At 48.8% G+C, this 14,017-nt stretch overlaps 1 protein-coding gene across 1 annotated transcript in view; it reads left to right on the plus strand.

The window, feature by feature from the left end:
* The window catches only part of LOC149359591 (uncharacterized), a 147,268-nt gene extending 133,607 nt beyond the window's left edge, over positions 1–13,661 (plus strand). The window contains exon 3 of the mRNA XM_089567707.1: positions 13,354–13,661. Coding sequence (XP_089423833.1) covers positions 13,354–13,661 — 308 coding nt within the window. The remainder of the gene's footprint in view (positions 1–13,353) is intronic.
* Positions 13,662–14,017: the final 356 nt, after the last annotated feature.

The following is a 14,017-nucleotide window of genomic DNA, read 5'->3' on the forward strand; positions in this document are numbered from 1 at the left end:
AATCCCGCCGAGTCGCGCGAGCCAAAGCTCTCCATAAAGAATATGGCACTTTAGAGGATGTGCGCTGGGTGGACGCCGCGTGTGGTACAGACCGTTCAGTAGCTGTGGCTTATCATCCAGCAGCCCCCCCATTTACCCATTTCATAGACCCACCTTGTACCCCGGAAGAAGCAGAGGAAGCAGCTATAGCAATAGCCATTGCCCAAACCAATGCGGCTTATATACTAAGCGATTCCAAAACAGCCATTCTTAACTTCGCCCGCGGACGCGTCCATCCCCCTGCGTGGCAGATATTGAGAATGTGCACCCTAAATCCCGATAGGCGTATTGAGCTCGTGTGGGTGCCGGCTCACTCTGGCAATCCCGGAAATGGGGCCGCCGATAACATAGCCCGAGGACTTATTTGCCGGGCAAATGGCGACCCCAGCCGGGATTTCTCGAGGGAGCGGGCACACACGTTCTCAGAACTAACTCAGCAAGCACGCCTTGCCCGTCGACTCTATCCCCCTCCCCACCCCCGCCTATCCCACTCCCAACAAATCCTCTGGAGGCGACTCCAGACCCGAACTCTTCCTACCCCTCAGCTTCTATCCCACTTCCGCAATGTTTCCCCCGAGTGCACTCTCTGCGGAGAACCGCACGCCACCCTAGACCACATCCTCTTCGGCTGCCCTGCCGATCCTCCCCCGCAGGGACAGCCCGCCATCGGTACATGGGAGGAATGGGAGGCCCTCCTTGCGTCGCAGGACCCGGACGCGCAACTTCGCTGTGTGAACCGGGGTGCAAGTGCCATGGCCCTACGTGGCCTGGACACATGCGCGTAATGTGAGGGCTGTGCGGTGGCCCTGAGACCTTGTACGGTCCAAACTCACTTGCTCAATAAAGTTTTCCATCCATCCATCCATTGCTGTCAGTATTAGTGGCGTTTTTGCAATCAGGAGCTGGTATTCTATCGATAGAAAGCAACTTCAATTTCTCCTAAGTGTCCCATTAAGCGATGGGACACTGCTCCACTCTGGCAGGTGCTGCCATCGGCGAGACTTGAGGTAACTGGATTGGGCTGAGACCCAGGTTCCACGTACCGAGCAGCCACTCGCGGTAAACTGAGCTGCCGGCTGCCACGGTAGGCACGTGTATAAGTGTGTGATTATATATACAGGGTGGCCCAGCTAAATGTAACCAAGCTTGTAAAAAAGAGGATGTACCCTAGCCCCATGAGACCAACTCAGGGTTGTTGACAGTCGCGTGTCCTAGTCTGCGGTAGTGATTCATTATACAAAAGTAATTAGTTAGCAGAGACTAATTAGCTAACTTTTTAATTATTGCCTACAGGACGAAAGTGTCAATGCAGGACTTGTAGACCCCATAGAAAAATAACCGTTTGCCGTGTTTGCAACCAAGTAACACTGATACAGCTTCTTTCATTTGCCTTAAAAGAAAGCCCACGAAATACAAAAAGAACCACGTGATAGGGAAGCAGTTTCAGAGCTCCCAAACGACCGGTCAAGCAACGACATCCGCTTATGTTTGCACCGCTGTCCCGAAAAGGGTTCGGTGTTTTGAGGTGGTGGCGAGATATGGGCCAGGAACTGCTTACGGCGCATTGAAAGTAAGCGGGCGCTTCTTTTCAAGGAAGTGAAGCGCGGCTCGCATGGAGCGCTTTTCCGCGCGAAACCTCTCCTCGAGTGACAGGCATGCGGCCGTGCCGCCGAACTTGCACGGTCACGCGCTGAAGAAGCGGTCGCCCTAGCGCCCATGCGAGAGTTGCTGGCGTATATCTCGCAGCCACCGCAAAACGCCGAACCTCGTTCGAAACAAATAAGTCAGCTAACTTTTTAATTATTGCCTACAGGAGGAAAGTGTCAATGCAGGAGTTGTAGATCGCATAGAAAAATAACCGTTTGCCGTGTTTGCAACCAAGTACCACTGATACAGCTTCTTTTATTTGCCTTAAAAGAAAGCCGGCGAAATACAAAAAAGAACCACGTGATACGGAAGCAGTTTCAGCGCTCCCAGCCCACCGGTCAACCAACGACATCTGCTTTTATTTACACCGCTGTTTCGAAAGAGGTTCGGCGTTTTACGATGGCTGCGAGATATACGCCAGCAACTCTCGCATGGGCGCTAGGGCGACCGCTTCTTCAGCGCGTGACGGTGCAAGTTCGGCGGCACGGCCGCATGCCTATCACTCGAGGAGAGTTAAGCAGAGAGGTAAGCCGTAAGCAGTTCCTGGCCCATATCTCGCCACCACCTCAAAACGCCGAACCCTTTTCGGGACAGCCCTGCAAACATAAGCGGATGTCGTTGCTTGACCGGTCGTTTGGGAGCGCTGAAACTGCTTCCCTATCACGTGGTTCTTTTTGTATTTCGCGGGCTTTCTTTTAAGGCAAATGAAAGAAGCTGTATCAGTGGTACTTGGTTGCAAACACGGCAAACGGTTATTTTTCTATGGGGTCTACAAGTACTGCATTGACACTTTCTTCCTCTAGACAATAATTAAAAAGTTAGCTAATTAGTCTCTGCTAATTAATTACTTTTGTATAATGTAACACTACCGCAGACTCGGACACGCGACTGTCAACAACCCTCAGTTGGTCTCATGGGGCTAGGGAACATCCTCTTTTTTACAAGCTTGGTTACATTTAGCTGCGACACCCTGTATATCTAAACACACTTATCAACGTGCCTACCGAGGCAGGCGGCAGCTCAGTTTACCGCGAGTGGCTGCTCGGGACGTGAAACCTGGGTCTCAGCCCAATCCAGTTACCTCAAGTCTCGCCGATGGCAGCACCTGCCAGCCTGGGGCAGTGTCCCATCGATAAACCGCTGCACCTCTGCGTCAGGAGGGGTGTGAGGACTCACAGGGATCTATGATTCTAAAGGAGAAAACTTCCACTTCCGCATAATTGAGCATTAACCCATTATAGCTATGCAAACAACTGCCATAAGTAAACACTGGATCTCAACACCGGAACCGAAGTGCAAACAGAAGTGCTAGCACACCAAATTCGCATTTGGTCCAACTGTGGAAAGTGAACATAATTTTTTCTTTTAAAGCATAATGTTTGCTTGTCTCACTGAGCGAAACCCCTTCTGTGTGTGTGTGTGATAACAGCCGATGGTACGCATAAAAGATCGCGTCCTCGTGCAACCTGCTAGGTGGCGGTTAAATTAATGATTGCTCGCTCGAGGTGCTTCGGGGAAAACTCGAACCCACAAGTCGCACTCGTGGCAGCACCTCCCATATCCCAGGGCAGTGGCGCATCGTTTAACCGCTGCACCACTGCGGCAGGAGTGGTATGAGGGCTTACGGAGATCTATGCACGTTAGGTAGAGAAAGATGAATTCTGGATGTATGAGGATTAAACCATTAGCTATCGCGTCATACCCTTAAGGCGGAGCATGGGCCGTGGTATGGCGGCGACTGCCTTCACGAAGTTGGCGCGAACAGCAGGACGAGCATGGCGCGTAGCGGCAGCGGCTATGTGGAGTCATGCAGAGGTAGAATTGCCAGCTACCTAGCATCCGGTTACATCACACCGCAATGCGCGGCGATGGCGTTCACAGAGTAAGCGGACGGGCTTACACCTCCTCACACGTAAGGAGTCTTAAGTGTCATTGCCGACTTTTTTCTGTGCTGTTTTGCCAGAGCTGGTTCCGCATTGCACGTTGTTGCGTCTCAAGAGCGCAGAGAGGGTCTAAATGTTTCCCGTACACCTCAGCTCGATGAAGCCTGTTTGGGTTAAGTTCGGCGGGTGTTGTTATAACTTTTTATCAAAGAAGGATAAAGTTAGATGCTGCGAGCAGTTTCTCTTCTTTAATGGTGTGCTTGAAAGTATCCTTTGTCGTACGTGTTTTTGTTTTAATGCAATAATTTTTGTAAGCAATAGGTTGTTTTCAGCCGAGTGGTCTGTAGCCACCAAGAGTTAGGTTGCAACACACGGCACAAGAAAGGCAAACGCAGAATGGAAGCGAAAATAAAACTGAGGAAGCAAGAGGAAAAATAAATGGGTAAGTCACATGACTCTGATTTTTTATACTTTGGTGAGGAGTATTGCCTTTTTTTTTCGCCTCCTTTTTCAAAGCCGGGAACATAAAGAAACAAACATACCCTATCATTCAACTGGGCAGGAGCCCAGAATAATTCGATTTTGCACGTTGTGTGCTTTGGGAATATTGTGACAATGTACTACAGCTCCCCAACCAGACCTCTCCAGTTCCGGCAAAATCAATAACATTGTGTTATCATAGTGTTCCAGAAAGAATGGCTGTTGCACGTAGGTAGGGGTCAGCTGCTTCAAGCTTTATGCGGCCGCAGCATGCTCTCTATTGCGCTTTTTCCATGACGTTTTTCGTGCGTCATCTTCACACGTTGCAAGCCATAGTCCATTCTTTACATCGAAAACATGCAGGACAATAGCCGCCAGCGTTTAGTTTCCACGTATTCGTTTCACATTACCTGTTTAACCTTGCATTTGGAAGTCGAAGTAGTTAGCAGCTGTTCAGGAGAGGAGTTCCTTAGGCCCTTTCAATTGCTATGTTCCCTTTTCGTGGCAGTGATTCTTTTTTTATCGCGCGCAGTACTTACTAGGAAGGGTGAGAGAGTGCTGTGAAATTGAGAACACATCATCATGCTCAAGCGGCAGCAACTACACTGCAAGCGACATATGGGGCGATGTTCGAACTGTAGAAAATTTTTCCAACTCCAGGATGGGAAAGCCGATACGGTAAACATGTTGAACTAGGCTGCGAGTTCTGGCGTCCACCGATGCAGGAAACTAGTGTAGATGGCAATACTTTAGCTTACAACGACGCAAATCACTTGTTCCAAAGGCGTGGACCACCATTCGTGTCGGAAGAAAACGCCACAACGAAGAACATGAACACACAGGAACGGATATATGGTTACGAATTCAGGTGGTGCTCAGAACTAGTATGATTGGAGAAAAAAAATTAAAGGGCACTTAAGCTCAGCCCCAGGCGCTCCTCAGTCCCTGAGGAGAGAAGCCGTGCCCACCGTAGTAGGTGGCAGCGAAATTAATTACTGGTTTCAAGAGGTTGTCGGAGAAGAGCAACCTGGTTCGCACAATCCTGAGCAGCAGCAGCAACAGCCATCACAGAGCAGAGGCACATCACTTAACCGCGGCGCCACTGGGCCAGGAGTGGTACAAGGAACCCCAAGGAACTATGAATGTAAAGCGGAGAATGACCACTGGCGCGGCGTTAAGACGACGAGAACGAAGACGCCAAGAACGAAAAATAAAAAAAAATGAAAAGAAAGTGGCTAGTGTGCTTAGTTCGTTACTATGGCAGCTAAAACATTTTCGTCGTGTCGCTCAAGCCAGCGCCACTGAGTTTTTTTTTTTTCTGTACTCTCAGCATAAAACAAATTATATAGGGAAGGAGAAAACATAAGTAATCGGAGAAAGAAAGCAAATCATAGAGGCACATAATAACAGAATCAGAAATGTAGCATAGCAAGTCGATGGGGAAACGTAAAAAACAACATTGAAATGTGCAAGTAGACACGCTGTCTACACTCGCTGATGGAATGAAAATACAAAATCCTCTAAAGCAACGACAATGAAAAGCAAAATAATGGCAGGTTCAGCAGACAAGGGAATAGAGAGAGGTGCTCGTTATGACATAAATGACGGAAGCCAACAGCCGCCGAAACCAAGGAGCTACATGGATGTCTTGATTCGGAGGCCGTGGGTTCGTAAATCACCGGCGGCATGTGGTTTTTTATTCTGCTTTTATTATTCTCCCACTGATAAAAACAACAATAGTAATAAAGATGTATTCCTGTGGGTAGCGAGTGGCTGAATTTTTAGAGCTACTTTGATTTTTAGAACACTGGCAAGGCTGTTATATTTAGTTCATATAATACTGATTCATGTGTTCTGTAGTGATTATAGTGCTTGAGTTAGTGTTACGATGGGAATCTCATTTTCACAAAGAATAGAGTTGTGCAAAGTTAGTTTTTTAGCAATGATGGCACAAGGCAAAAATTATGTTTCAGATAGGCGTGGCTTGTGTTGGATTTTGATACAATAATTTCTCTGTCTGATATCCAGGGCAATTTGTTATTTATCAGGACACCAAGGCCGCGATATGATGTTCCGGATTCTAAGGGTAAGTGGTTTATTTGGTATGTAAGACTTAGAGCGGGAAATGAGCATCGGAGAAATTCGAGGCCCGTGTACTGTGCGATGTCAGTGCACGTTGAAGAACCCCAGGTGGTCGAAATTTCCGGAGCCCTCCACTACGGCGTCTCTCATAGCCTTAGTCGCTTTGGGACGTTAAACCCCATAAACCAACGAACCAACCATTTACGTTTTTACTGTTGAGTTTCGTCTTCCATATATTGTGCCACTTAAACACGTTATTTAGGTCGGCCTGAATAAAACCAATGTAGGACAAAAATATTGTAACGTGGCGGCCAGCCGAAGAATGAGGCGTGATGAACCATGAACGAGAGATTATTTAATGGCCGCTGGCCTAGCGCGAGCGCCCCGTCCCGCGCCACTGCCAGCGTCGTCTTCTTCGTAACATTATCCGGGGCCATCGAGCGATCGTCCCGATCGTAAACAGAAGAAGACGTCGCTGAACGGATGGGAGAAACGGTAATGGGCTTCCAGGTTGGAAAGTGGCAAGGTGGTGAAGCGCTGGCCGCCACGGTGAATGAGAGGATTGAAGAATGAGTCCCGGTCCACGAAGCATCCGGGCCGGAGGGTGCCAGGAGCTGACGGCCGAGGTACTTGGCCGCACCAGACGGCAGGGGCAGGTGGGCGGTGTCTTCACGTGTGGGTCTTGGGTTGGTCTTGGGTCGGTCTTGGGTCGGTCTTGGGTCGGTCAGGCCATTAAGGTCGCTGTCGTCAGTGCATTCTGTCTTGTGGTCCGGGGGGGGGGGGGGGGGGGGACGGAGGGCTGACGTCCACGGCAGGCGCAGGATACCGAAGCTCCGGGACCAGGATGGCGATGAAGGGACCCCAGCACCTCACACCAAATGTAACGTGGCGGCCAGCCAAAGAATGAGGCGTGATGAACCATGAACAAGAGATGATTTAATGGCCACTGGTCTAGCGCGAGTGCACCGTCCCGCGCCACTGCCAGCGTCCTCTTCTTCGTAACAATATTAAGAGGAAGGGGTGGAGGTAAAAACGCTGCTTTGGTCCCCAGTGTGAGGAGTGTGCGTTTTAGTGGTTGGGAGGGGGTTTCCTTCCATGGGAACACCTCGACGCCGGAGACATAGGGGTGGCAATGTGTAGGGTGATTTTGGCTAGGTGTTCATAGTTCCTTATGAACAGCTGGAATGGAGATGGATTTCGAGTCCAATGTATTGTTGTAGAAATTCAGTGGATGAGAGGTGGATGGGAGTAGATATGGGAGAGGGCGGTATCGGTGCACCTGGGCCAGGAAGAGACGCCGGACCTATTGGCCTTCGGCTGGAGTTTGATCGGGAGCATACTTATCCCGAGGATCACGGGTTCGACCAGGTGGTAGGCTGACACGGGGTGGATGTTGCTGGGCCCGTGGTTTGTGTCCAAGCCTGGGCAGGGAGCTGAAGGGTGGGAGGATGCAGAAACAATTGGGCCGGCGGCGTAGTTGGTAGTCAGGGTGATGGCAGTGGCGATGTAAGTGGGTTCCTCCCCACATTCGACGTGATGAGCTTTGGAAGTATGCGGAGGATAGGCTGTGACTTCGTGTCTAGGACTGCGTTATATAGAGCCGTATGAGCTGTAGGTGTATAGGTAGAAGCTGAATTTTACTGCTTGATGCGCTGTTCTTATGTTGCATTTGCTCGGCCTTAGTCTTGTTAGCAACGCATGGGGAACGAGGGGTCGAATGGTGGTTGGGTTGAATGACGGTAGCACAAAGGTAGCATAATTAAGACCTTCACAACGGGGTGGAAGGCCCGGCGAAAAGGAGGAGGGTTGAAGTAGTGAGGATATTTGGGTGGGGAGGGGAACTTTTTATGGCATAAGGGCTGCTAAAGAGGATTAACCAGTTGATCTCGAAAAATGAAATTAAAACTGCCAGCTTAGCACAAAGGAATCCGGTAGTGTATAGCGTGGCTAGATAGCGACGAAGAGTGAATTGCTAGGCCAGTTGGTTCGTGTCTACTAGGAAAAGGAATGAACAAAAAAAGATGCGTGAGTGTCTGTGCGCGCGCACACACTCACGCATCTCACACGCATCTCACGCACACGCATCTCACGCATGTGTGTGTGTGTGTGTGCGTGCGTGCGTGTATGCGTGCGTTCGTGTGTCTGCGTGTGTGTGTGTGCGTGCGTGTGTGTGTGTGTGTGTGTGTGTGTGCGTGCGTGCGTGCGTGCGTGTGTGTGTGTGTGTGTGTGTGTGTGTGTGCGTGCGTGCGTGTGTGTGTGTGTGTGTGCGTGTGTGTGTGTGTGCGTGTGCGTGTGCGTGTGCGTGTGTGTGTGTGTGTGTGTGTGTGTGTGTGTGTGTGTTCCCCCTAGTCCTGCCGCTGGTTGCTTTTCCGAACAGATAGCGAACGTGGGCTTGTAAGGATGCCACAGGAACATTTGTACCGCTGGCTTAAGTAAGTAAGCAGTATGGCTGAACGAAATATCAGGGGACGAAAACAAGAAAGGAAGAACTTGAACGCAAAAAAAAATGGGGACGGGTTTGGCGAAATCGCGAAAGGAAGGACTAGGGGGGAGGGCGGAGGAGTGTTGAAGCCAAAGGTTTCCGAGAGAAATGTCTCCGAGAGCAGAAGTAGGGCACAAAGTAAAAGTAGAACGATAAATAAAAGAAGACAGAGAGAAAAGGAAGGAGAGAATGGGGCATTGAGAGGGAAAGGACGGGTCGACGCGGAGGGTTAGGGTGAAAGGAACGGTAAAGCGGCGATATGAAGTAGTGGGGAAGCCTCGGATCATGTGGAAGACCTAATTAAAGGATTACGCTAGTGTCGGAATGTACCTGAGAGGCAAACTTCACTGTGGATATGCAAGGCTTTTAATTTGTGGATTAGGAATGCCTCTATGCATTTTCTATCTCTTCCAGTACCTTCTGCCCCGGGGGATGTGGGGTGAGACTCGAAGAGCGATTGACTGCGCTAAGTCCGCCTGTTGAAGGTTTATTTTATTTGAAGGTTTATTTCCGCAACTGGGCGTTGCGAGGACAGCCAGAAAAAAAGCTGTATAGACAGCTTGAGAGGTCCTGGCTTCCTCTTCACTTTAGAACCAAAACAGCGCGGTTACCATATCAATGCTGTGCTAGATCTAGCTATGGTGTTGTAGAGGGGTAGCCGCTCTCCGTCCCAGTAATAAAGACCGTTGATCGTCGTTTAAATCTAATCCACTGAATTTAGTAGAAGCTACTGCCATTCGTCACTCCCCCTCGAATTCCTTGCTTGCGAACAAGTCGGGGGGGCCTTGGCGGCTGTTGGAAGCAGCGGCCGTTATGCAAGCGTCAGACAGCAGCGGGAACTCCAAAACGGGGACAGCTTTTCGTTGTATTGTACAGCTAAAGGCCGATTCACACGACGGACCGTTCGCCCGCGGCCCGAGCACTACGTATTCATGCGTCAGCACATTGAGAGGCGCGCTGCCGGCCGTGGAACGGTCCATCGTGTGAATCGGCCTTAAGCAGCAGCTCAGAAGATCTTATTTTCATAACCGTTATTCAAATCCGTTCTGCGTTAATGTCGACACCTGTAAACCTAACAATGGCCATTCCGGGCTTGTTTTAAACCCGCAGCACTTTTTAGCCTGGTTTAACGAAGAATATACTTTTTTTCTTCAAGTGTACATTGGTGCGGTGAATAAATAAATATATTCTAAAATCTCACTTGCTCTGCAACACCTCTATAGAACATATATCATTTCGTGATGATAATTCCTCCCAGTTAGTTTCTAGAGAGAGCATTATTGTTAGGCTGGTTAGTAATCGTTCGTACTAAGCAAAAGCGCAAAAAGTCTCATCGCCTTTTTTTCTCTCTAGCTTCTTGTTGTTTGCACTGTATAAGGCTATGGAACACGTTGAAGTCTAAACAACTGGTTTTTTTTTTTTCGCGTTTCATTTGGCAATTGCTGGCTTCTAGATTTCTTGTATTTCATTTTAATCTCAGGAATTATTCTTTTTGTACAAGCAAAAATACTGGCAACACTACTGCGAACAAACGCTATTCAATGAAGAGTATGGCCTTCTGGTTCGAATGGCTATATATAGCGACTCGTGAGGTCCAAATTTCACTCTCCGCCGAGATACTGAAGAAAGGACACCAGGCGCCGCACCACAGCAATGAAGGCTTTTTTGGCAGGCTCCCTTTTGGTGGCAGGTGAGTAACAACGACGTCGAGCTAACTTTTCACTGTGATTTGGGGTATTCAATGGGTCGAAATTTAGACCATGAACATAGTCATAATGTTGAATTATCTCAACTTGTAAAGCGAAGCCTGTAAGGCACCGTTTTATGTTTACGCAATTTTACTGCTGGCCGAGATTTCATCTTTGGGATAGGCACTTTGTTACGAATCTCCAGGAAGGTATCTTAAATTGATTCTTTTCCTGTTACCATTTTCCCGCCAGAATTTTTAAGAGGGAGCAGCTGAATGACATTGGCTGCTAGCTGTCCAATTTCGCATCTGTGGAAGTTTGGGGGCCATTCCTCCGCCAAGTACTGCCCCTCCGCGCCTGCAGCGTCCTCGTTCGCTCTTCTTTTCTCGGGAAGGACAACAATGCCTTAACAGTCTTGTGATATTATTGCGCTTGCAAATAATACACAGAGCATGCCAGCCATAGCCACATAACATCAACGAGCCATTCCACGCAACTAGAAGGCTAAGTAAGAAGGGCTTCCGACTTACCGGTAGGGGCAGGTGCGCGTCATCGGCAGTTATCGGCAGCGAATTGCGGCCGGCTGTTCCGGCGCGCTCCACATCATTGATGCAAAAGCCATCCCCGTGCATTTTCCGGGGCAGCTGCTGACGAGAGCACGCGTTTGCTGCGATCGCTCCGCTGCCTGAAAGCACAAATCCAGTGGCAGGGCGCGGGATCTTCCCGCTGGCCGTATCCCGAAGAAGCTTCATGACTTAGATGCCAGGAACAGTTAGGGTTACGGTTGGGATATTTGGCTACCGTGAAGGGCAACACTGCTGAGCATCCGGGGCAGGGAATAGGAGACAAGGGTGCCGGCATGGCCGGCTCGGACAATGCCGCGCCGGCCGTAAAAAGGTGACTGATGGTTTTTTGGTCAACACAAGAATAGCAGCTGGTAGAGGGTGCCAGGCCCCGAAAGTATCTTCTGGAAGCTTTCCATCTGCAGCTTACTGTGATCCTTTAGAATAGTGAGCACTCACGCCTGGCGAGTCCTTGTTTGCGGAGGGGTTTGAAATGGCACCCAGTAGATATCCTGGTGTCAAGATAGTAGGAAGTCAGAATTCTTATCATGTGGCGAGCATATATTTAAAAGGAGATATAGATTCGGGTATAGGGTGATCATCATTAAGAGCTGCTTTTCCCAAAGCATCTATTTTTCCTTCCTTGCCATGTCTGTATGGGAGGCGATTCGCTGTAGAAAGAGCTGAATGGACCGTAGCTTTTGTTCAGGAACAGTGGCTGTGAATGGGGAGTTCTCAGGTCGACTTAGTCTTAATAAAGCATCTTGAGAGTCTGAGAGTATTGCGAAAGGGCCTGCAAGGTGTAGGGACTTAATGGTGTCTGCTACTAGGCGAAGGGCTGCCATTTCTGCCGCAGCACAGCTCGCTGGGAAGTCCGGGTGGCAGGTGCGTGAAAGGCCAAGTGAAGGAACAATGCTGGGTGCTGTGGCCTGCCCGGAGGTTGACAGAGCTGAACCGTCTGTGAAATTTAGGACTTTGCTTTTAAGTTCCTCGACAAGTAGGGCATAGGTTGCCTGCTGGATATGAGCGGCAGGCGAACGTCGCGTAGTGACACCTTGTCACCGAGGCGGCGATCCCATCGAGGCGGCGCTCCTTTCGCTACTTCCGCTTCCCCCTTCAGGAAGCTGTGCTGTTTTTACTGCTTTCTCTGTGTGCAGGTTGGGCTTTTGAATATAAACCGAACAAAAATGATTAAATACACATAATTCTATTTGCAGACATTTCTTTATCCGAAAAACGTTATTATCCATGGGCACATCAAGCTAGCCCTCAAGGAGGAGTTCCGCTCAAAGTAAAAACTTGAAGTAGGCAAGGCACGCTCTTGGAGACCTTGCTCTTGGATTATCTCCCCTCGCGCTGGAGAACCCTCCTCACCGTTCCAGATGTGGTGTTGCCGAAAGTCTAGCGCATCTGCTATGTCAGGCATAACAAAGTGTGAATGGATAAAAAGAGTATAGCAGGCATAAGCAGTACTAGCGCACCTACTTGGCGTTTAAGTGTGCACATCGGCTGTTATGTCGTTAAGGAGCTAGTGTCGCAAAATACCCGGCGAGAAATCTTCGAAAAATCCCCACAGAAAAAACCTGAGAAGCAGGTGGTACGTTTAGGGGGCGGAACTTTGCGGCCTCTTGACAACCTGCCCACAGGATTGTGATCAAATGGCCCACCATGACAGGCGATCACGTTGCATGCAATTGTGCACAATTCGCCTTAAGTCACTAATCACGGGCGCAGTTACCCTGTGATTAAGCATGGCAATTTCTAATGTTCCGAGAAAAGTTTGCGATCAAGTAATAAAGCTAAATATTTGGCCTGCTTTATGTCCTGTCGCGTGCTTGATTTACATTGTTCGCCAGCGTCCTTGTCGTTTTAAAACAAAACGAACAGAACAAAATTAAAAAGGTTAGACGCAATCAATACACAAGAAAATTTAGCTATTTCAGTTTTGCTTTCAATAACTGTCATATCTATGCTGGTCAAAAAAACAATTGGGTATTTTCACTCTAAGACAACGGGATTGAAACGGTTCAACGAAGTATCCGGATACTCAGCCAGAGATATAAACGCATTAACTTCGTTAACTGTGGCTGAAATGAGGCATCCAATACTGAAATGACGTCTTGCATGAAAAAGGCTTGTAAACACATTCGAAAAGCGACGAAAGAACAGAAGTACACAGTCGTACATGTATACGTGTTTCCACAAATTCATTTGCACCACGTGATTTTAGCGTTGCACAAATTTCTAAGATGTTGTTGAGCGGCGTGGTACAGCACACGCAGGAAGCATTACTAAGAACTGCTCTAATTTTTCCTGCTTTTTTAATCAATTACAAGCATATGTATTACCAAGTGCCCGTACTGGTTAGCACGAATTTACCGTCTTCTAGTTCTTAAGAAAATGCCCAATTATAAAGCTGCCAGTGGCGCTGGCTTCCTTAAACGCTCCGTATTTTATTTTATTTTAAGCGTTGTTCTCATGCGGTGCAGCTGGAACCAGCGGAACCTCTTCTGGTGGTTTGCCAGGGCAGGAGGGTGAGACTGGCCCTGGTCCCATCGGCGGCAGCTCTAGTCCTAACAACTTGCCAGGACTAAGTGGTGAAACTCATGGTCCCATCTCCGGCGGCTCTAGTTCTGGGCACTTGCCAGGCCTAAGTGGTGAAACTGATAGTCCCACCACCGACGGCTCTAGTTCTGGGCACTTGCCAGGAACAGGGGGTGGCAATCCTGGTTCCTTCGGCGGCAGCTCTGCTCCTAGCAACTTGCCAGGAGCAAGCGGAGAAAGAAGTCGACGCTGATTGTAAGCGCTTCCAAGGAGCCTAAAGAAACTGGTCCTAGATGCGTTCTCTCGGCGGTAATTTCTTGCATAAGGATGTTTCATATCCCTATGGCATTTCGGTCTCTTCTCAAGATGTAATGAAATAAAATTCTGTAAGGTGCATCGGTTCTCTTATCTTATTTTTTGTATGTAGCAGTCCAGAGCTGGACTAGTTAGTGAATAGTTCACAAGGCAGAAAACAGCTCGTAGTGACCTGCACGTGTGTAGTCGCTTTCTTGTCCCGTCTATAGCGCACATCTCGGCAATTATGTTAGGTTTTCAATCCTTCTTAATTTAAGCAAATTATTTTACTTTTCAAATCAACTAACCGATGAA

This window comes from Amblyomma mixtum, chromosome 2, assembly GCF_055824585.1.
Source record: "Amblyomma mixtum isolate Tamu chromosome 2, ASM5582458v1, whole genome shotgun sequence".
Taxonomy (NCBI): Eukaryota; Metazoa; Arthropoda; class Arachnida; order Ixodida; family Ixodidae; genus Amblyomma; species Amblyomma mixtum.